General features: G+C 47.2%; 1 protein-coding gene and 1 long non-coding RNA gene across 2 annotated transcripts in view; one reads left to right on the top strand and one right to left on the bottom strand.

Moving 5' to 3' along the window:
* The window catches only part of LOC127046814 (neuronal acetylcholine receptor subunit alpha-7-like), a 103,440-nt gene that overhangs the window by 77,465 nt on the left and 2,107 nt on the right, over positions 1 to 23,868 (top strand). The window contains exon 9 of the mRNA XM_050944371.1: positions 18,623 to 18,732. Within this exon, the coding sequence (XP_050800328.1) occupies positions 18,623 to 18,732 (110 nt within the window). The remainder of the gene's footprint in view (positions 1 to 18,622; positions 18,733 to 23,868) is intronic.
* Positions 11,307 to 23,106, bottom strand: LOC127046833 (uncharacterized). The gene is made up of 4 exons (XR_007773212.1): positions 22,717 to 23,106; positions 22,044 to 22,224; positions 18,596 to 18,753; positions 11,307 to 12,168 (listed from the first exon to the last, which is right to left on the bottom strand). It is a non-coding gene; the product is annotated as an uncharacterized LOC127046833 (long non-coding RNA).

The raw sequence follows: 23,868 nt of genomic DNA, 5'->3' as shown, positions 1-23,868 counted from the left end.
AGCTAGGGACGTGGAGGACAGCTATGCCGCGCTCCACAGTTCCAACGACCGACACGGCGGTAAGAAGGAACTGAGGAGCGGGTGGGCCGGCAGGGGTATATATCAAGTGCCATGGCGGCGCCACTCTAGGGGGCGACCTGCCGGCCCACTGGAGTTGCTAGGGTAAAAAGTTTCCGACGAACGTGCACGCGCGGCGCGCACACCTAACTGGAATGGATGTGAGCAATCACTCGAAGAAGAGCTACTGTTTCTGGGATCTGTGACTTGTGATGACAGAACCTGACTGGAGGGCAAAACTGAATATTCATGACAAGAATACTGACTTTAAAATTGACTCAGGAGCTGATGTCACAGTCATCTCAGAAGGGACTTACAATCACCTTCAACTTCTTCCAGAGCTGAAATTAAGTGACACAGCTGTGACTAGCCCTGGAGTTATTCTGAACTGCATGGGCCAATTCACCATGGAAACACCTTATAAAGACAAAAGCTATGCAATCAAAGGACCACAGACCAACAGCCTTCTCAGCAGCAGCGTTGTAGCCATGATGACCCTAATGAGAAAGGTGGACGAACTTGATGAAATATTTGGTGATTCTGGACTTTTGAAAGGAGATCCACTACAACTAACCTTAAGAGACAATGTTGAATCTTGCACTGTACATACAGTTCACAGACTTAAAAAGAATGGGGCAGGTTGGTACTGGTTATACAGAAAACTAGAAAAATATGAAGCTATGTAATCTTGAAATAATGAAACAGTTGGGAGGGAAAAAATATGCCTTCCCAACACTGGATGACTTCCTCCCCAAAATGAAAGTATGCTTTAAGTATTCTACAGTATTCTCTAAGCTAGCTGCCATAAGTAGCTGGGGGGAGGGATAGCTCAGTGGTTTGAGCATTGGCCTGCTAAAGGCAGGGTTTGTGAGTTCAATCCTTAAAGGGGCCATTTAGGGAACTGAGGTAAAAATCTGTATGGGGATTGGTCCTGCTTTGAGCAGGGAGTTGGACTGTCATGGTATAACCCCCACTCTGAACCTTAGCATCCAAAAGATGGGGTACCAGCATGAATTCCTCTAAGCTTAATTACCAGCTTAGATCTTGTAGTGCTTCCACCAACCAGAACTTGCAGGGCCTGGTACACTCTTGTCCCCACAAAACCTTCTCTGGGGACTCATAGATTCTAGGACTGGAAGGGACCTCAAGAGGTCATTGAGTCCAGTCCCCTGCCCTCATGGCAGGACCAAATACTGTCTAGACCATCCCTAATAGACATTTATCTAACCTACTCTTAAATATCTCCAGAGATGGAGATTCCACAACTTCCCTAGGCAATTTATTCCAGTGTTTAACTACCCTGACAGTTAGGAAAATTTTCCTAATGTCCAACCTAAATCTCCCTTGCTGCAGTTTAAGCCCATTGCTTCTTGTTCTATCATTGGAGGCTAAGGTGAACAAGTTTTCTCCCACCTCCAAACTCTTGGAGGGGACCCCAAACTCCTTGGGTCTCACAACAAAGGGAAATAAACCATTCCCCCTCCCTGGGTACACTAAGAGATCACTGTGATTCAAACTCCTTGAATCTAAAAATAGAGAGAAATGTCACCTTTTCCCCTCACCAAGAGGTAATACAGATTCAAGCTTCATGAATCTAAAACACAGAGGAATTCCACCTTCCCTCCTTTCTTCCACCAGTTCCCTGGTGAGTACAGACTCAATTCCCTTAAGCCTTAACAAGGGGAAAAATCAATCAGGTCTTTTAAAAAAGAAAAGCTTTTAATAAAAGAAAGAAAAAAGTAAAAATTGTCTCTGTAAAATCAAGATGGAAAAATGTTATAGGGTCTTTCAGCTTATAGACACCAGGGAGAGTCCTCCCCGCAGTACAAATACAAGTTGTAACAGAGATACAATCCTCCCAGCAAAATACAAGTTAAAATCCTTCCAACCAAATACACATTTGCAAACAAAGAAAACAATCAAAAGACTAAAACCGCCTTATCTACCTAGTACTTACTATTCTGAACATATAAGAGACTGTATCAGAGAGATTGGAAAGAAACCTGGTTGCACGTCTGGTCACTCTCAGAACTCAGAGAGAACAAAGCAAAACCCCCAAAAAACCCAAAGGCTTCCCTCCACCGAGATTTGAAAGTATTTTGTCTCCTGATTGGTCCTCTGGTCAGGTGTTCCAGGTTCACTGTTTGTTAACCCTTTACAGGTGAAAGAGACATTAACCCTTAACTGTTTATGACATGGACTACATGCTCTCCTGAGGTCCCTTCCAACCCTGATATTCTATGATTCTGGAAAATTAAAAAGTTAACTTTGCACCTGAAATTTTTCAAAGACAGATGGCAGAACTGTTAATGAACATAAATGGAGTTGTAATTTTCATGGACAATATTCTGATGTATTAAGTGGAGGAACATAATAGAACCCTCAGCCAAGTCCTAAGCCTAATCAGTCAGTCTGGACTGAGACTAAATAAGGAAAAATGTATGTTCTGCCTACTCCAATCAAGTTTTGGGACAGATAACAGACATGGAAAGTAAAGGCAATTCAAGAATTGAGTGCACCAACTAATGTTCCAGAACTGGATTGTACTGACAATCCAGACAATCCAGGATGTTTTTGGAAAGCGTAGGGAACAATTTTCTGGTCCTGCTGGATGAATGGACTATAAGGTGGATAGAAAGCTAGCTAGATCATTGGGCTCAACAGGTAGTGATCAACGGCACCATGTCTAGTTAGCAGCCAGTTTCAAGTGGAGTGCCCCAAGGGTTGGTCCTGCGGCCGGTTTTATTCAATATCTTCATTAATGATCTGGAGGATGGCGTGCACAGCACTCTCAGCAAGTTTGCAGATGACACTAAACTGGGAGGAGTGGTAGATACGCTGGAGGATAGGGATAGGATACAGAGGGACCTAGACAAATTAGAGGACTGGGCCAAAAGAAACCTGATGAGGTTCAACAAGGACAAGTGCAGAGTCCTGCACTTAGGATGGAAGAATCCCAGTCACTGTTACAGACTAGGGACTGAATGGATAGGAAGCAGTTCTGCAGAAAAGGACCTAGGGGTTACAGTGGACAAGAAGCTGGATATGAGTCAACAGTGTGCCCTTGTTGCCAAGAAGGCTAACGGCATTTTGGGCTGTATAAGTAGGGGTATTGCCAGCAGATCGAGGGACGTGATCATTCCCCTCTATTCGACATTGGTGAGGCCTCATCTGAAGTACTGTGTCCAGTTTTGGGCCCCACACTACAAGAAGGATGTGGAAAAATTGGAAAGAGTCCAGCAGAGGGGAACAAAAATGATTAGGGGGCTGGAGCACATGACTTATGAGGAGAGGCTGAGGGAACTGGGATTGTTTAGTCTGCAGAAGAGAAGAATGAGGGGGGATTTGATAGTTGCTTTCAACTACCTGAAAGGGGGTTCCAAAGAGGATGGATCTAAACTGTTCTCAGTGGTACCTGATGACAGAACAAGAAGTAATGGTCTCAAGTTGCAGTGGGGGAGGTTTAGGTTGGATATTAGGAAAAACTTTTTCACTACGCGGGTGGTGAAGCACTGGAATGGGTTCCCTAGGAAAGTGGTGGAATCTGCTTCCTTAGAGGTTTTTAAGGTCAGGCTTGACAAAGCCCTGGCTGGGATGATTTAGTTGGGAACTGGTCCTGCTTTGAGCAGGGGGTTGGACTAGGTGACCTCCTGAGGTCCCTTCCAGCCCTGATATTTTATGATGGCAAATAACCTTGGTTGATACCAACAAGATCTTTCTACAGTGACAGAACTACTGAATGAAAGTCCAACCCCTCTTGAGTATGGGGGCCAAATCAAGAAATAGCTTTCAAAAAGGTAAAAGAAATTATCTCAACAGCTCTAGTTCTCTAGTACTACAACATGAACAAACCACGAAAGGTCAGTGTGGATAGAAGCACCTATGACTTAAGTGGTGCACTGTTGCAACAACATGGCTCAGAATGGAAGCCAGTTGCATTTTGCTCTTGCACCCTTACAGAAGCTGAAAAACACTCTGCATAGATTAAAAAGGCGTGCCTGGCAAATATATGGACATATGAGAACTTTTACAGATATCTCTGTGGACTGAATTAATTTACACTGATGACAGACCATACACCTCCTGTAACCCTCATCGATGGGCAAAGACCTGGATGAAGTACCGCTGAGATGCCAATGTCTATGGCCAACGTTGATGTGATTTAACCCAATTGCTAAATACATTCCTGAGAAAAATCTGGTAGCAGCAAACACTCTGTCACAGAGCCCAGCATCACACTCACTACCCTTGACCTTGAAGATGACATAAGGTGGATGTGGATACTGTGGACACATACAGACCAGTGCCAGAAAAGAAACTACTCAAGCTACAAAAAGAAATCTTGAGGGACACCGAACTTCTGGAAGTTCTAAATTACATTTGGGGTGGCTGGCCCAAGTATCTAAAGGACACGAAGGAAGTGACAAGATACTACTTTGCCATGCCTGGACAATTAAGTGTGTCAAATGGACTTATGATTTAAGGCAACTGCATTGTAATTCCAAATGAAATGAGATAAGGAATCCTAAACCTCATCCATGATGGGCATCAGGGTCTAACTAAATTCTGTGAATGGGCTAACCAGTCAATGTGGTGGCAGGGCATCAGCAAAGATGTATAAAGAATAAAAATATCTGTGTGTGAACATTGCAGAACTAACAGACCAACATAACACAAAGAACCTTTAACAACAACATCCCTATCAAAGAGACAAGATGGGTGAGGTAATATCATTTATTGGACTAACTTCTGTTGATGGGAGAGCCAAGCTTTCAAGCCACACAGAGCTCTTCTTCAGGGCTGGGAAAGATACTCAGAATGTCACAGCTAAAGACAAAGTGGAACAGATTGTTTAGCATAAGTAGTTAGCACATATTTCAAGGGGCCATTCAAGGTAGAGCGGTCCATTAATACCTCGGTAGTCACAGGATGAAAAGAGGGGATTAGTGGGTTACAGATTGTTATAATAAGCCATAAATCCACTGTCTCTGTTCAGTCCTTGATATTTAGATTTAGTAGAGTAATGAATTTAACTCCCAGGCTCATCTTTTGAAAGGGTTGTGCAGGTTTCCTTTGAGGATGAGGACTGAGAGGTCAGATATAGAGTGATCACTTTGTGAAAAGTGTTCACCCACAGCCGATGTGGTGTTTTTGTCTTTTATCATTTTCCTGTGTGAGTTCATTCGAGAGCCTAGTGATTGGTTGGTTTCACCCACATAGTTGTTATTGGGGGCGCTTAGTGCACTGGAGGAGGTACGCACATGTTGTGATAGGCATGTGTAGGATCCATGGATCCTGAAAGGTGTGTTGCGCTGCGTGGAGTGCTGATCATGATACCAATGGAGATATGTCAGCAAGTTTGCATCTGTTTTTTTGGCAGGGTCTGGTGCTGCTTTGAGCTGGTGATGAGGAGGTGGGGAGGTGTTCTGTAGGCCAGAACGTGGGGTTCAGAAAAGATTTCTTTCAGGATGGGGTTCCCATTGAGTATGAGTTGCAGTTGTTTGATGATACCCCATATGGTTTCTGGTGTGGAGTGGTAGGTAACAACTAGGGGTATGAGGTCAGAGGAGGTTTTATTTCTATATTGAAGCAGGTTTGCTTGAGGTATTTGGATTCCCATTTGATAATGAGATCTATTTCTCTGGTGGAGTGTCTTTGTTTGGTGAAGGTGGTTTTAAGTGTTTGAAGGTGTATATCCCGGACCTTCTTCTCAGAGCATATTCTGTGGTATCTGAGTGCCTGGCTGTAGATAACAGATTTCTTGGTGTGTTTGGGGTGGTTACTAGATCTAGGCAGGTAGGTGTGGAGATCTGTGGGTGGGATATTACCTCACGTACCAGAGACGACCCCTGTCTCTTGATGGTGTGGGGGTGTACAATGTAAAGGTTCGGGAGGCCATGTGACCACCCCATTCCTCCTGTACCTCCCACACCCACTCAAAGCTGGCACCATCTTGCCCCTACTCTCTTCATAGCTCCTTCCCCACTTACTTCTTCCATTGCCTCCCCGCTGCACGTGCAGCGTGGGCTGGAGCAGGCTCCAGACACCTACTCCTGAGCATTTAACTGTGGCTGCAGGCAAGGAAGGGACGGGACTCAGAGGGCTTCCCTGTGCCACCTCTGGTGGAGGTGCATTGCCAGCCTCATCTTTCTTCCCTGCTCCAGGTGCCTCCTAGTGGGCTCAGCAGGTGTGCTAGGTGTTGGCACCTTTCCCAGGCGTGTTTCCCTCAGCCGTGCTGAGCCCGACTCCCTCCGTGGCAAATATCTGGGGGAGGGGAAAGGGACATAACCTCGCGTTACTATGTGTTGCCTCTGCTTTATTTCTCTAATAACTTGAGACTGCCATGGCTACAACTACACTGCATACAACAGCCCGACCCAATGGACCTTGGAAGAGACGAGCTGCAGATCTATGCAGATTCAGAGGACATCATTACCTGGTTGTCATGGATTATTTTTCCAGGTATATAGAAATAATGTATTTGCAAGACATAACATGTTACAGTGTTATCAAGAAACTGAAGTGCACTTTTGCTCATTTTGGTATTCCAGAACAACCAGTGATGGACAACGGACCAAAATTCACTGCAGCAGAACTTAAGTCATCCCAAGAGAAATATGATTTCGATCATATTCCTAGTAGCCCACATTACCCACAAGCAAATGAAGAGGCTGAGAGAGCTGTACAGACTGCCAAGAAAATCCTACAGCAGGAAGATCCATTCTTTGCTCTTCTGAGTTACAGATCACCACCAATAGCCGCTATTTTGAAGCAGCTATTGAAGGAGAGGAAGGTGATCAGGAACAGTCAACATGGATTCAACAAGGGCAAGTCATGCCTGACCAACCCGATTGCCTTCTATGATGAGATAACTGGCTCTGTGGATATGGGGAAAGTGGTGGACATGATCTATCTTTACTTTAGCAAAGCTTTTGATATGGTTTCCCACAGTATTCTTGCCAGCAAGTGAAAAAGTATGGACTGGATGAATGGACTGTAAGGTGGCTAGAAAACTGCTTAGCGCGTCGCGCTCAATGGGTAGCGATCAACAGCTTGATGTCTAGTTGGCAGTCGGTATCAAGCAGAGTGCCCCACAGGCCGGCCCTGGGGCCGGTTTTGTTCAACATCTTCATTAATGATCTGGGTGATGGGATGGGATGGGTACACCCTCAACAACTTCACAGATGACACTAAGCTGGAGGGAGAGGTAAGTATGCTGGAGGGTAGGGATAGGGTCCAGAGTGACCTAGACAATTTGGACGATTGGGCTAAAAGAAATCTGATGAGGTTCAACAGGGACAAGTGCAGAGTCCTGCACTTAGGACGGAAGAATCCCATGCACTGCTACAGGCCGGGGATTGACTGAATATCGGCGGTTCTGCAGAAAAGGACCTGGGGATAACAGCAGACAAGAAGCTGGATATGAGTCAGCAGTGCGCCTTTGTTGCCAAGAAGGCTAATGACATATGGGACTGCATTAGTAGGAGCATTGCCAGCAGATTGAGGGAAGTGATTATTCCCCTCTATTTGGTGCTGGTGAGGCCACATCCAGAGTATTGTGTCCAGTTTTGGGCCCCCCACTACAGAAAGAATGTGGACAAATTGGAGAGAGTCCAACGGAGGACAATAAAAATGATTAGGGGGCTGGGGCACATGACTTACGAGTAGAGGCTGCGGGAACTGGGTTTATTTAGTCGGTAGAAGAGAAGAGTGAGGGAGGATTCGATAGCAGCCTACAACTACATGAAGGAGGGTTCCAAAGAGGATGGAGCTAGGCTGTTCTCAGTGGTGGCAGATGACAGAACAAGGAGCAATGGTCTCAAATTGATTTAGTTAGTATTGGTCCTTTGAGCAGGGGGTTGGACTAGATGACCTCCAGAGGTGTCTCCCAACCCTAGTCTTCTATGATTCTTTTGGATTTAGTCCAGCACAACTCAGAACTACTGTTTGCAAGGTGGCCAGAGATGAAGAGAATGGCAAAATTTGCTAAAAAGGCTAAAGGAACTTTTACACTTTTACAACAGACACTCAGAGAACTGCTGGGTCTAAAATCTGGTAACTGTGTTCATGTCAGATTGGATGGAGAAGGATGGACAACTTCAGCTGTCATAAAGAAAATGTATTCAGTGCCCAAATCATATGTGATTGAGACTGACAGTAGAGAGTTCAGCAGAAACCATCAACATCTACAGTTTATTCCTCAGAAAGAGTGATCAACAGAGCAAACCCTACAGGTGGCAGATGCAGAACAAGATGATGACTCAAGGATTCCAAATCGACCACAGTCAGATGTTGCAAGTGGCGGACAGCCTGATGAGCAAGTCGTTATGTGTTCCTGTTGTGTAATTAGAAAACCAGTACAATTTAGAGATAGACTGATATGTTCAGAGCTTCAAAGACAGTGTGATAATGTAAATACTGTAAATGGCAGGAATGAAGAACGTAATGGGGGAGATGTGATGGAATACTAAACTGTATTCTAGTGTTCAGCCACTAGCTGGTACTGTGTCTCAAATACCTTATTTAAATGAACTTCAGCCATACATGACAGAGAATTAAAGGATCTTATGAGGAACACAAGCTCTGTAGCCAGTCCATATCTGGTACAGAGAAACATGACACTGTCCCCAGAACACTTCTGGGGTGCTGCACTTCAGTTTTTTCTCCAAGCAGAAGCAATGACCGCACCCTCCCTCTGCTGGTGAGTGTACTGCTTGGTACCACAGATGACTGCCCTTGCCTGTACCCCACCAGGGAAACAGCATACAGGTCACCGTGCTAGCTGTTCCCTGTGTGCCTTGCAGCACGCTTCTGTATGCTATGGAGGAGTCCTGCCCTGCTGTTAGCACAAGAGACCTCTGCAGTCCTCGGAGGGTCTGAGTTTGAGGAGTGTGGTGTATTCAAAGCCTGCCCTGAAGCTCACTGACAAAAATGATGGCTGAGTTTCTGAGGACTCACGTGGGGCACTGAGCTAAGGAACAGAGAAGTCAGGGAACCACTGAGACTAATTGCACTGATTTATATTTAAAATCTTAACCGATCCAACAAACTCAGGGACGTGGATGAAAAGCATTTGAACGCTGTGGTGTATAAAAGACAATGGCTGAGCTAGAACCAAACTCAGTGAACTATAAGAGCAAGGCCATATTGCTGAGCCCTGGGAGTCCCTGCGAGCCCTGAAAGCTGTGGAGTGCAACCTTTGTCAAGACCTTCAGAGCATGATTATACAGCAACCACTGAGGCCTGAACTTATCCATCCCTAGAACAGTTGATTCCTCCCTAGGGCAGCCTGCCTGGCTGCACTTGTGACTTGGCCTATTTTTAATTTCCTTTTTTTTATGGTGCCATCTATACAGCTGGATAGAACAGTGCATGGGAGTAGGGAGCACGTATTAAGCCATGAAACTCCAAATCCATTACACAAATTGTTGGGTTTGATGGATAATCATTGGGTGACATCCTATGGCCCATGCTCTACAAGAGACTAGACTAGATGAGTATGAGTTTTTGCACATACTAAATCTTCCTCACTAGAGAATGCAAAAACGTAAAGGTGACTTCACACTTCCCCCACCAAACACATCACACACGGTACACCTAACACGGGCACACAGATCAGTCCTGAATATTTGCTGAGGATGTAACTGAGGTTTTGCATTGTATTAGAAGGGCACTTAATGTTTTGTGCAGCAGATCTTTCAGAAGGAGAAGGAAGGCTTTTTTGTGATGATGTGGAATCTATCACCATCAGTTGAACTGTGCTATGTTAGCTTTATACAGTTCAGAGGTGTCCTCTAACTTGCTATTTCCTTGTTTATAAGAGTTTGCACTGGGGGCAGGGGTATGTCAGACTCTTTTAAACAAAGATTTTGCTTATGGAATGCGAACACACACACACAATGCATAAAGAAAAAACAAATACCTTTAAATCAGGAGGTTGTACTTCCATCCAAGCTCTTGTGTCATCAAACAGCTAATCAAAGAACAAGGTATATTATTCCTTTAAAAATAGGTTCAGAACTGAAAATGTTCCTACATTGTGTATTTAGTGAAGCACAAAGGATTTAAATGAATAACTACTGCATGATTAAAACATGGTAAGCAAACAAAGCCCTACATAATTATACACATTGCTTATCATTTGGATTACAGTAGTACCTAGAGGCACACTGATGTCAGTGGGATTTTCTCCATAGGATTCAGCCTCCCAAGTGGACATAGAATAACAATTATAATTTCATAAACACTGCATATTACAGACACACACAAACCACACAGAGACTTTAAAAAGTGAATGCCTTAAAAGCCAGGCTCCTAAATCTGTATTTAGGCAATTAATATAGGACTTTATTTTCAGAACTGCGAATCACCCAGCAACTCCTGCTGAAGTCATGAATGCTGAGTGCCAGCACTTTTGAAAATCAGGGTAATATTTTAGTCCCTAAATATGGACATGACACAGGCTACCTTTAGGCCCTTGGTTTTTAAACTATTGGTCACAGACTGGACTGTATGTACCCTTCTGCATGGTAGGGTAATTCAGACCCTGGGTTTGATCTTCTACCCTGCTGCACCAGTTTTATGCTGCTCAGTGATGGAGCTACACCAGGAAGGGTGATGGGTCATTGGTGGTGGGCTGGAGAGTGAGCCTACCCTGCATTCACCTGGCAGTGGCAGCTTCTGTCCCAGGGCTGGAGCTGGCTACTCACTTCAAGTTTGTTCTGCTTTTACCCACTCCAAGCTTGTTCAGGTTTTAGTTTTTCTTACACTGCCCTAAATACACATGATGGGGCAGGTCCTCAGTTGCTATACACTGGCATAGTTGCACTGAAGCTGAGGACATGCCCTGACATCTCCAAACAAACCTTGGCATTTTGCTGTAGTCCTGCAACAAACCCGTTCAGTGATGCACGATGTCATACTAGACTACCATCCCCATCCCACATCAGCATTCTAATTTGCAAACTATTTCCATCTCTTTTGTAGAATTTCCCACATTCTAGGAGGACGATCACCTTACTTTAGACCAGGGATCGGCAATCTTTCAGAAGTGCTGTGCCGAGTCTTCATTTATTCACTCTAATTTAAGGTTTCGCATGCCAGTAATACATTTTAATGTTTTTAGAAGGTCTCTTACTATAAGTCTGTAACATATAACTAAACTATTGTTGTATGTAAAGTAAATAAGGTTTTTAAAAGGTTTAAGAAGTTTCATTTAAAATTAAATTAAAATGCAGAGCCCCCTGGACTGGTGGCCAGGACCCAGCAATGTGAGTGCCACTGAAAATCAGTTCGCATGCTGCCTTTGGCACGCGTGCCATAGGTTGCCTACCCCTGCCTTAGACTTTAGTTTCTCCTGGGCCGCTGACACATCCTCTATTGATTGTGGTCATTCGCTAGTTATGGGACCTCTTCCTCAGTGATGACAGCGCATTCAATCCTCTGTCACTGTCTTCTGCCTGTTCTTCCTTGGCCTTCCATACTTTCTCTTTCCTCCCCTGACTACCCCATTCACTGCTTGCTTAGCATCTTCCAAACAGGGCATACATCCCAACCACCTGAGACTTCTCTCTTTGTTGGCCTTTTCTAAACTCCTGCTCTGTCGGCTTCCTGGCTCTCGCTTTAGTTATTTTGTCTTTCTACGAAATGTGTAGTATCTTCTTTAGCCATCTGTGATGGGCAGCCTCCAATCTCCTTTGGTTAGCCACTGTCATTGGCCAAGTCTCTTCTCTGTACAGTAGTGTGCTCAGTACAATCGCATGGTATAACGTGACCTGTAGTTTGGTAGATGACCTCTATGTGACTACAGGTTGTTCATCCTTCCAAAAGCAGTGTTTGTTTTTCCTAATCTCGGATGAATCTCTCGCTCACAGCCATCTTCAAATGTCATCACTCTCCCCAAGTGGCAGAACTCTACCTGTTTGGTTTTTTTTCCATCCACATGCACCTTTGTATCTGTTGTCCAGTTTCCTCCCTTCATAATATTGGTCTTCTCTGCATTTGCTTTCAATCCAATTTTTGCTGCTTTCTGTTCTCTCTCTGATGTAAGGGCAGTCATTCCATTCCACATGATCCTCGGGAAAGCAATGTCATCGGCAAAGTTAAGCACCACTGCAAGAATGAATAGCTGTTATTGCTGATTATTTACAGCCCCCCATTGGATAGCATCAGCCACTATATTTGCTAGGTGTCTGCTGGTAATTCAGTATGTTATGCATATCTAAAGCCCAGGGACTCATGCCTACAACCCCCAGATGCTGAAGCAGCTGCCTAGGTACTACGCTACACATTATGCCTCTTCTAGCAATAAAAAGACAAAAAAATAAATCAGCCCTAGGAAAGCCAGTACCTCACTCTGGAAAGAGATTGCCTGCACTTCTGTGCCTTGGAAGCAGCTATTGGAGTGTTACAAAGATGCTAAGGAAACAGCATGTGTTTTGAGACTATAATAAGACTGGCTAATAGTCACCAATATCCCATCAATCTCTTCATGTTTTAGAGATTTCAAAGCATTTCCCCCCTCCACACCTAGGTGCAAAATGAGTCACAGGGAAGTCAAAAGGCCAGAGAGCAAGTCAGCAATAGAAGTAGGGGTTGAAGCAAGGTCTGACATCGTTCCCTTTCCTGTCCCACGGCAGCCATGCAGGGGAGGGCAGTGAAAAGAATGTAATTTCTTTCACAAATCAAGTTCACTTCATGTTTCATTAAGCACTTGTGCCACTGAGGCTGCCTGAAGGGGGCTCCATCTGCTGCTGGTCAGTATGGAGCTCAGCCCCATGACCTGGAGACGTTAGCACCACCCCGGCTAGCTGGGCCCCAGGGACAGAGGAACAGTCACTGCCACTGCAAACAACATTGCCTTCAACATCACTCATGCCCTGAACATCTCCAGGCCAATGAGAACACAGGCTGCATGTGGAGTTACAGAGGCAAATCCCTGTGCCTCTTGCTAACATGTGCTACCCCATTACCCATGCCTGGTCATGCAAGCTTTGTTCAGTGACACAGATCACTGGGTTCCTTAGCCTGAGCCTACTACCAATGGTGTCCATGGGCGCAGAATTGGGCCCCAGGAAAAGTCAGAGCAGCAGGTCCTAGAGGTCAGATGCAAAGGGCATGTCATTCCGTTCAGCTCCATTTGCCAGTGGGATGTGCCATGTTGATGAGGGGGCATAGTAGGCAGGTCCTGTGGGCTGGGGGTCTCCATGTGCAGTAAATGGAAGAGGAGTGGCTTTAATTCCTATATGGGTATCTGTTGTTGGCATTTTCTTGTTTTCTTTCAGTGAGTGTACCTGTCCTAGGGCCTGCCTGCTCTGCCACTGCAGCACACACACACAGCTAGCTTTGATCGCGCTTTGCTTTAATAACAAGGGCAGTGAAGCTGTGGCAGCCGGGGCTAGCAGACCCTTAGGGTTCCTTTGCATCCCAGGCTGAAACCATTTAAAAGTCATTTCCTGTGTGACTTAGTAACCCTACAGTGCCCCTTTAAATGTGCATCATTCACCAAAGTGCATAGTATTTCAGGACAGTGGTTGTTCTTGTGATATGTCTATTGTGTTTCTAATTCACTGAGCATGCTGGAGCCAGCTCTGTCTACAGTGTTAGCAGAGTTGGTACCCAGGGTCCTGCAGCCGGGCCTGTCCTGAGAGTGGGGAAGTGGTGGGATTCCATCCCGAGAGCAGTGAAGGCACAAGGGCTGCAATCAGAGAGGTGCATTCCAGCTAGCCTATCCTCCCAGAAACCAGTCTTGATGTGAACACACGGAGACCTGGAAAATGCACTACTTCGCTGAGTAGTTCCTTCCATTGGTTAATCCTGCCTGTTCCCCTCACACTGAGTAAAATCTCCCTTAGCTCTTTGCTCTTTCCTTGTGTGTATGTAATAGAGAGGTTTTTCTATTCCTCTACCTGTCAAGATTATTCTGTTAGCCTATCTGCATAATTCATTTTGTCCTGGGACATTGGGACTGCCTCATAGACCTATACCAGAGATTTAATGCAGACCTTAGCGGCTCCTTATCCGCGTTATGCTCTTCTCTGCAGCGATGGGAAGTTGCGTTAGGAGAGTATGTGACATAACACCTGAGACACTATTAAAACTTTAACTATTGCTCCAAGCTCCTGCTTGGGAGAGGGGCTGGGTGCACATGGGTGCGGTTGGGGAAAAAGGATTTCTGGCTTCAGCACATGCTGTCCCATCCCTCTGTGGGTCCTTTGGTTATAATGCTCCTTGGCATTTGGCACTACTGGACACAGGCCTAGACTCCCACATTCTTTGTCACTGCTAGATCTGCTTTATCTGCCCTCTAGCAAGCGCTGAAGTACCAGAGATTGCTGGTGTGCAGGCTAGTCTTTGTTACAGTTAATAGTCCATGGCACGATCCTGTTGTGCCTCCTACCCTCTCTGCTCCGCCCGTACATGGCAGCACACAGAGGCAGAGCTGACTCAAGAGCTTACACTCGACAGACAGGGTGTGTTTTGATCCCCGTTTAACACGAGGGACTGAGGCCCAAAGAGTTGAAGGCTGGTGTTTGAGGAAGTTGGGCATCTTCCTTGCCCTTAAACTTCATAGAAGTTGAATGCTTCTCTTCTTTAGGTACCTTGTCCAGGGTCCAGCCTGTGGCAAATCAAGAACTGAATCAGGCGCTCATGAATCTCTGTCCAGTGATTTGACTCAAAGACTTCCTGTAGTCGTAGAGCCTAGATGCACCTTTCCATTGAAGGAAGCATTCCCAACGCTGAGAAATTTCAGTCCCTTCATTCTGCTTCACCTTTCCAGCCAGATACTGGCACAGCATTTAGTTAATCCCTGATGTCCTCCAAGGAAGAGGTTTAGATATCGCTACTCATTTCATTTGGAATTATGATGCAACTGCCTTTAATCATGAGTCCATTAGACTTGCTTAATTGCACACACAAAGTTGTCTCTTGTCACTTCTTTAGTGTCCTTAGATACATGGACCATCCACTCCTAATGTCATTTAGAACTTCCTGAAGTTAGGTATCTGTCAAGATTGTTTCGGTAGCTGGAGTAGTCTCTTTTCTGACACGTATCTGTATGTATCCACAGCATCCACGTGCCCCTTTATGTAATTTTGAGTTCATGGGTACGTGACTGCAATGCTGCCACAATGACAGAGTGTTTGCTACTACCAGATTTTTCTCAGGAACATATTTAGCAATTGGCTTAAATCACATTAACCTTAGCAATAGACATTGGCATCTTAGTGGTACTTGGTCCAGGTCTTATAGACTTTAAGGTCAGAAGGGACCATTATGATCATCTAGTCTGACCTCCTGCACAATGCAGGCCACACAATCTCAGCCATCCACTTCTATAACAAACCCCTAACCTATGTCTGAGTTATTGAAGTCCTCAAATTGTGGTTTGAAGACCTCAAGCTGCAGAGGCTTGGACCGATTCCATCTCTCTTTATTGTCTTCCCTAAAACTTGATTTGGGGTATGCAGAAAATGCATTTTTCCTTGGTTAGCCTCAGTGTTGTCTCTTCAGCTTAGTTGTACTGGATCTCCTTTCAAAAGTCAAATATCATCAAATATTCCATCGAGTTCTTCCACCTTTAATAAGGCCTCCATTACTGTTGGATCTGAATGCTACACAATCTTTACTCTATTTATCCTAACCATATATCAGTCAGGCAGGACAGTGCTATTATCCCCATTATACAGATGGGGAACTGAGACCCAATTTCACACAGGGATCTGGGGTGGAGCAGAGAACTGAACCAGAGTCTCTAGTCCTACTCTGATGCCCTAACTACTGGATCATCCTTCCTCTCTTGTCATGTTGCTTCTTTGTTGTAGGTTTCCTATTTGGCTAGTGTTGAGACACTAGAGACCGCCTTTAATCAGTGGGCACGGGGGCTTGATCCTGAGGTGGAAGCTGCACAGAAATAATCATGGTGTGCAGCAGGGTTGGCCTGCAGTTTCTGCTTTCAGCACTATGCTCGACATGACAGAATCAGTCAGACTTCATCCGCTACTGAAGGCTGTCAAATCAGGCATCCCTACTGGGTGTGATCGTGCATTGGCAATGAGTACACTGCTGAGAAGGCTGTTGGTCTGTGTTCCTTTGACCATATACAAAGACAAAAGCTATGCATTCGAGTGCATATGTCACCTTTTACCAGCCAACTAAACTGCTTTATGCACAATCATATTGCTCACTTTCCAGCCCAGTGTATGAAACAACATTAACTCTCTGAAGTCCCTGACTGGGGCAAGTTTCACTCATCCATAAACTCCCCAGCTCCCATCTATCCTGGGATATCAAAGCATTCGTACATCGCTGAGCTGGTTTGCAATACCCGGACACACACAGCAGTGGACAGAGAGCCTCAAAGCTGAAACTCCTCCTGTGAGTTTCTCAGGTACTTTGCTTATTTTAGGGCTTGACTGTGACTGCTTAGTGACCAGTGTAGAGGAATGAGTGAGCACAAGTTGCCTCTGTTATTCCCCTGCATGGACTTCCTGTACCATGGTGCGGCCGCCCCCCTCCTGCACAGCTGGGCAGAACCTTGGCTCCTCCCCTAGAGCTCTGGGCAATGCACACACAGGGGCGCCGAGTTATATGGGTCCATGGGGCTTAGGTTCCAGCAATATTCAGGGCCTGGGGGCCTGGCTCCACCAATGTTCGGGGCTGCATCTCTCCATGGGCCCCACCTGCTTCCCCCCCCACGCCTCCCTTGAGTGTCCCCTGGCCCACACCTGCTGCCCCCACATGCCTCTCCCGGGTCCCAGAGTGTCCCTGACTCAGAGCTGCTCTGTGCTCTGCTGGCTCCTGGCATCAACTGCCACCACAGGGTCCTAGCAGCCCCATCCATTAATGCCAGGGCAGGCTGACCCCGACCCTGCCCTTCTGCGTTGGACCCTTCCTTTTTCCGGCAGGACCCTCCACTAGCACAGCCCCCCCCCCACACCCATAGTCACCTCTCCTGCCCCAGGCAGGGCAAGGGGCAGCCCCACCCCCAGTGAGGCTACAGTGAGGGGCAGCAGCAGGGAAGGAGGCGCACATGTGATGGCAGCCTCACCCCAGCACAGGGAAGGCGAGGGGGCTTTCTTGGACCTGAGAGGAGCAGGTGCAGTGACAGTGGTGCGGGGTGAGTGTGCTGGCAGGGGGTGGGGAGAGAAGGGAAAGGGGGCCCTTCCCCTGGAGCTCGCTACTGCCAGCGGGGAGAGGGCTGGGGGGAGTCCTCTTCTCTGGCCCCAATCCCAGGGCAGCCTGTCTGCACCCCAAACTCCTCATCCCCAGCCCCGCCCCACCCCAGAGCCTGCATCCCCAGTCAGAGCCCTCACCCCCTCCACCCCAACCCTCTGCCTCAGCCCTGAGCCCCTCCTTCACCCTGAATCCCTCATCCCTGGCCCCACCCCACAGTCCTCACCCTCCTGCACCCCAACCCTCTGCCCTAGCCCAGAGCCCCTCCCATACCCCAAACCCCTCATCCCCAACATCCTAACCCTCTGCCCTAGCCCATAGCCCCTCTCACACCCCAAACCCCTCATCCGCAGCCCTCATCCCCCACACACCCCAACCCTCTTCCCCAGCCCAGATTCCCCTTCTGCACTATGAACTCCTCATCCCCAGCCTCACCCCACAGCCCTCACCCCCTGCACCCCAACCCTCTGCCCCAGCCCTGAGCCCCCTCCCACACCCCAAACCCCTCATCCCCAGCCAGAGCCCTCATCCCCCCAACATCCTAACCCTCTGCCCTAGCCCAGAACCCCTCTCACACCCCAAACCCCTCATCCCCAGCCCTCATCCCCCCACACTCCAACTCTCTGCCCCAGCCCGGATTCCCCTCCTGCACCATGAACCTCTCATCCCCAGCCCCACCCCACAACCCTCACCCCTACACTCCAACCCTCTGCCTAAGCCCCTCCCACACCCCAAACCCCTCATCACCAGGCCCACCCCAGAGCCCCCACATTTTTAGATTATTTTAAAATATATATATTGGCTAACAAGGCAGGTGTGGTAGGGCAGGACTTGGACCCGTTCTGGGCACCACCAAAAATTATACAAACCTGTCACCCCTGTGCACATGTGCTGGCATGGCAGGGCCAGTGGGGTAGAGATTGGCACAGATTACCTCCTCCAAGGACCAAGATGGGGAACTAAGGACCAGATGGCCTCTCAGTCACAACCTGGCCCCTACTCCTGGAACAGTGCAACTACCTGCTGTCTCTTTTCAGGGCTTTTTGCAAATCTCGCCCTTAATATCATTTTCTTATGCCAACAATTATACTGAATTTGATATAAATTCTAGAAATGTAAACCCCTTGTCCTTTGTGTACGTGCCATTACAATTGAATTGGATGGGGGGCTGGGGAGGAAGCCTGCATTCAGAGGGCCCCTTTCTCTGATGATCAGTCACTAATGGAGCCCATGCCTGGCATTTCTTTGCAGGGGCTCAGTCGTGTTTTCAGTCTGGAGGGGAAGCTCACTCTCTCACATGGCGGCGGCACAGGACAACAATCAGGACGGCAGATTTCACCCTGTCATTTCTAATCAAACTCACCTTGTCTTTGTTATTTTTTAATTGCAGCTCAATATTTCGCTAGCATCATGGTCATTGTTGGTCTCTCGGTGGTGGTAACCGTCCTGGTTCTTCAGTTTCATCATCATGATCCACAAGCGGGGAAAATGCCCCACTGGGTAAGTGGCTTCAACATGGACCTATTCAGTAAAAGGAAATAAATGACTCTTCTTGATACTGAACTGATGGGACCACAACTTCTTGTAATCAGCTGAACAATTGTGATTGAACAAAACAGGTGTGATCTCGTCATGCTGGAAAAAACCCCACACTTGGAAAAAAAGCCCAAACCCCCAGGATCTGGGTGACCATTACAAAACACCCTGGTTATTAGGCTTCCCACTGGAGTTTGTGGCATTTACTGTTTAGCTGACGTGGGAAAGTCAGACATCAGGCAAACCAATGTTGCTCTTCTTAATGGCGCCCCCTTTGCTCTTGCCAACTCCCAGGGCATCACAGGACCCATACTGCTCTCTTCTCACTGTGCTCAGTGGTCTCCTCTAGATCTCTCATTTTGACCCTGTGACCTGCACTCCACTTCCTGTTTGTACCTCCCTGGTAGTAGATTAAGTCCTGGTGCTGTGGCCTCTCCGTCTTCTGAGGGGGCCGTGTTCCCTCACTTCGCTGGGCTCTGCCCACCACTTCCAGCTGATGAGATGGGCTGGGGCCTTTCAGGAGCAATATCCACTCAGATGTTCAAGTAAAAACCCCCAAACCAAAACAAAACACAGTTTTTCTCTCACTGTTTCTCATGGGGAGACTTTACAGAGCGCATTGTGCCTGATTAAAAAGGAAAAGAGGAAAGCAGAAGTGAAAACATATATCCACAATTATCTATCCAGACTGGTTTTCCAAGAAGACCATTTCTACAGCAGCCTCTGACATTTAGTTCATTGTCTCTGTCACGGTGAGAAATTACTCTGACAAAATGGAAGAATGTCCCACAATCCACTGATGTCACGTTGTGTGAGAGGCAGAATAAACAACAGATTTCATCTGCTCTAAAATACTCCAAGGTGTTGACGCAAGTTTAAAACAAACAATGAAAAATCCAGTAGCTGGGCATGCTAGTAATGATTTCTTAGTGAATTGTCATGACATTTAAAATCATTGTCTTACCTGCCAGACAGCACAGCCAATGAATTCTGAATGATCTTCTTCATTCAGTTACAATGCTCTAAGGGTATGTCTACACTACCCGCCGGATCGGCGGGCAGCGATTGAGCCAGCGGGGATGGATTTATCGTGTCTAGTCTAGACATGATAAATTGACCTCCGAGCGCTCTCCCGTCGACTCCTGTACTTCGCCGCGAGAGGCGCAGGCGGAGTTGATGAGGAAGCAGCAGCGGTCGACTCACCACAGTGAAGACACCGCGGTACGTCGATCTAAGTACGTCGACTTCAGTTATGTTATTCATGTAGCTGAAGTTGTGTAACTTAGATCAATCCCTGCCCCCAGTGTAGACCAGGGCTAGGAGAGCTTTGAAGATAACCATCCCACTCATGAATCCATATGCCGAGAGCCCTAGTTGCACCACGGCCCTAGCGGCCCAGGTGTGACTCATGCATATTCGGCCTTAATAAGAACTTTGGCTGGCTGCCTTGTGGAATGTGCTCACCAGTCTCCAGACCCTCCTGACTCTCCAGGGGTTCTAATCACTCATAGTCCCATCAAGACACCCTCTGATCGTTCTGCTAAGTGTGAGATGAAGCTACCCAGCAAAGCTACAGCAGTTTCAGCCACTGAGGAGCCAGAATGGAGACCCTATTTTGGTCAGTGAAATGTCCTGTGTTTGGCACACTGTGAAGCTTTAGTAACTTAGCAGGCCTTATTATAAGCCTCAACTAGTGGTGCGTGAAACCAGCCTCTCAGCTGAGGCATTATCTTTATGGGGACCAGGCAACTCATGGAGAACTCTTCTGTCAATGGAAGTGATCAGACGTGGCTTCTGGTCACTCAGTTCTGAGAGTCCTGCACCCAGAGTGCGGAGAGGGAATATTTGGGCGCTGCAGGACAACACTGAATGAGGTTCTCCTTCCGGCAGATTGCTGTGTTGGAATCTCCTATCCCTGCATAGGCCTTGGGGCAATGAAGCCCCAGCCAGAGCTGATCAGAACACTCAGCGTCATGAAAGTTCGGGTAGATCAGAGCTGGGACCCACACTCTGCTGCCAAGTTTCCAATAGACACAGGGCTGACCTTGCACCAGTATCTCAGGGCAACCTGCATTTATGCTTGTTCTCACAGCACTGACACGTCCATCGCTCACTTCAGTGCAGTCACTCATTGACATAGCAGTGCTGGTTGTGATGAGGGCCCTACTTAGTTATAGGAAAGTAAATTATTTACAAGGATATGGAACAAACAAACAAACCAACCATCTGAACCTCTTCCCATCCCCCTGAGATGACTGACCTTTTCCCAATTTATTAGAAGGGTTTTAAAAGACCTCCTTTGAATTTAAGACTGCCTGGGAATATGCCAAGGTCTGAGCTTTCAGGATACCTGCAGAAAGCCCCTCCACCCACATCTAGGGAGGCAATGCTCCTCCACCCACTGCCGGAGAAGTAAAGGAAGGATCTGTGTTTCCTTCCAGCCGTGTACTAGGAATGTGTTAGTGACTGAGGTTCCTGGGTCGGCTATTGATAAAGTGAGAGACTGGCTTGCAGATTAAAATAAAATAAAATCATAATTGGGAATATACCTATCTCCTAGAACTGGAAGGGACCTTAAAAAGTCATCAAGTCCAGCCCCCCTGCCTTCACTAGCAGGACCAATTTTTGCCCCAGATCCCTCAGTGGCCCCCTCAAGGATTGAACTCACAACAAGGGGCTTAGCAAGCCAAAGCTCAAACCACTGAACTATCCCTCCCTGCTACTGGGCACTAGCTGGGGACCCAGCAAGTTTGGGTTCTGCTCCCAGCCCTGCCACTATTCTGTTGTATGCCCTTGAGCAAGTCACTTCACCTCTCTGTTTTATCTATTTAGTTCTTTAGGGCAGGCACTGTCTCTGCCTATGTACAGCACCTAGCAAACTGAGGCCCAGAATGATTATTTGCATTGCAGTAGAGCCCACGTGAATATTGCAGAAAACATCATTTGAATGGATACGTGCCAGGCCAGGAAAGAGAGACCCACGTAAAAAGAGATGGGGTGGGAGGGACAGGGCGAGACCTAGAGCGAAAAGGCAGGAGTGCTGCGGTTCTACTGAGGAGGACATCACCAGGAGGATGAGAAGGAGTTTAACTCTCTGCATACATATACAAAAGTTCTGGCCATTTTGATTCCTGGCACATCGGCCCTGTTTTTCCTCCATGCCTGCTGCAGTCTGTGTTACATTTTTCTTTCAGAGATAGCCCTGCAGCTTTTTTGCTCGGTAAGAATGTGAATCTATTAAGATGGTTATCTGCAGAGAAAACGAAATTACTTACCTGAAACTGTTGTTCTCTGCAAGGCGAATCTCATTGGATTCCCTACTGGTCATGCATCTTCCTCCCCACAGCATCAAGGGTTCTGCACATTTTAATTCCTCTCTATTCCTCATTGTGGGATTATTTCCACCTCCTGCTTCAAAGGAATTGACAGCTGGTGAACCAGGGGCAGGCTAAGGACCTGCATAGGGGCAGCACAAAAGACACATGGCTTAATTAGCTGCAGTAGCATCACTAGCTCCCTGCTTCCTGAGCCAGTGACTAACATTCACAATTGTGCAAGTTCCTTTCCCTTCCTGAAAGTGATGGCTCCATAGTACTCCAAAACAAACTCTGAGCACTCTGACTCATAATCCTGCTACAACAGCAGCAGAACGATCACCTCAAATCTTTCCGGTATAACCCTGTCATGAAATCTATGCAAAGGGACGACTGCCATCAGCTTTCTCCTCTGAACCACAGAGACACTGGAATGTTTACAAACAAAAGGGCGCAAGAATTGCTTTGTAATGTGAAAAGTCCATTTTCTTCACTTGGCTGAACGTTTTGCTCAAACTACCCCAAAAAAGTCACATGTGGGAAGAGACCAAGCTTGGAAAAATTTCACTTTGAAAGGGGAAGTCTGAGAAAGTAACAAGCCACCGAAAAATAACCTGGAGAAGGGTGCACTCACCTCCTGGCCAGGCGCAGCGTAGCAGCTCTGTCATGAGCCCCTTGCTGACGGACATTCTGGTCTCACGGTGGTCAGCCTCTTCTCACAACTTGGCTTTCCAGCCCGGCCACAATTTATTCCCACTGCCTTTGGGATAACAAAATCCAAATAATAATTCCAAGCCCTTGTCAGGTCTCCGGCTCCTGACTCTGGGCCTAGTGATCCACACACACTCCTACAAGATGGACTGTGGTAGGAAGGAGGCAGCTAGGTGGAGTATTTCTCCTTAGCCTTTTCCTGGGTTCTTGTAATGAGCAACACCTCCCAGGGCTTCTCACTAGAGGTCAGATTCCTGCCCTGGTCTGTGTTCACAACCCACCATGTCCCTCACGTCAGAGCTCCCTGCATTGTTCCCAACCCCCCCACTCCGACTCTCTGGTTTAGTCTCTTGAGCTGGTTCTTCCCTCGTTACCTCAGGGGCCCACATGAGTCTTCTACCCTCCTAGCTCTGCCCAGCCCATCACAAACTTCTCTGATAGCTCATGCTGCTCCGCTGTCTCTTTGCCTCTACTACCAAGAGAGTTGCTGCTTTTGCAGTGCTTTCTGCCGGTAGTTTCTCTTTTCAGATGGGTTTTCAGTGACTCAGCCCTGAAGCTGAGTCACACACAGTCTCTACGTGAAATGGACAGAAAACAACCCTACTGGGGTAACACAGTCAAACAAACAGTTGGCCCCTTCCTAAGATTCTCAGGACTGTCTCTGGGCTTGTTTAAGCACTTGCCCCCTTCTTGGTTTCCAAACAAAACTTTTTGCCTCCTTCACCCTTGGCCACTCTGTCTGTGACCAGTGGAGGGACTCAGGCCTGCCCACAGCTCCAGGTCACAACCCAGGGACCCTACGACTAGCAGCCAACTGCCGCTTCCATCACTAGCGTCTATTGTTGCATTCCCTGGGCTGCTTCCCACTCTGTCCAACCAGCTTCTGGGGTCCTCGACCTGCTCCCTGTTTAAGCAGGGTCTCTCCCAGGCCTCTTTGCCTGGAGAGTCTGTAACAGTCTCTGTCCTGTTCTCGCAGGGTTCTTTCTCACAGACCCCTTCACCTGGACAGCTTATAACAGTCTCTGGCCATTCTTGTCAAAGCTCTTTCTCTCCTAGGCCTCTGTTCCTGGGGAGC

The sequence above is a fragment of the Gopherus flavomarginatus genome, chromosome 3, assembly GCF_025201925.1.
Source record: "Gopherus flavomarginatus isolate rGopFla2 chromosome 3, rGopFla2.mat.asm, whole genome shotgun sequence".
Classification (NCBI taxonomy): domain Eukaryota; kingdom Metazoa; phylum Chordata; order Testudines; family Testudinidae; genus Gopherus; species Gopherus flavomarginatus.
Note: the sequence above shows the minus strand (reverse complement) of the source record. Positions and strands in the feature narration are given on the sequence as shown.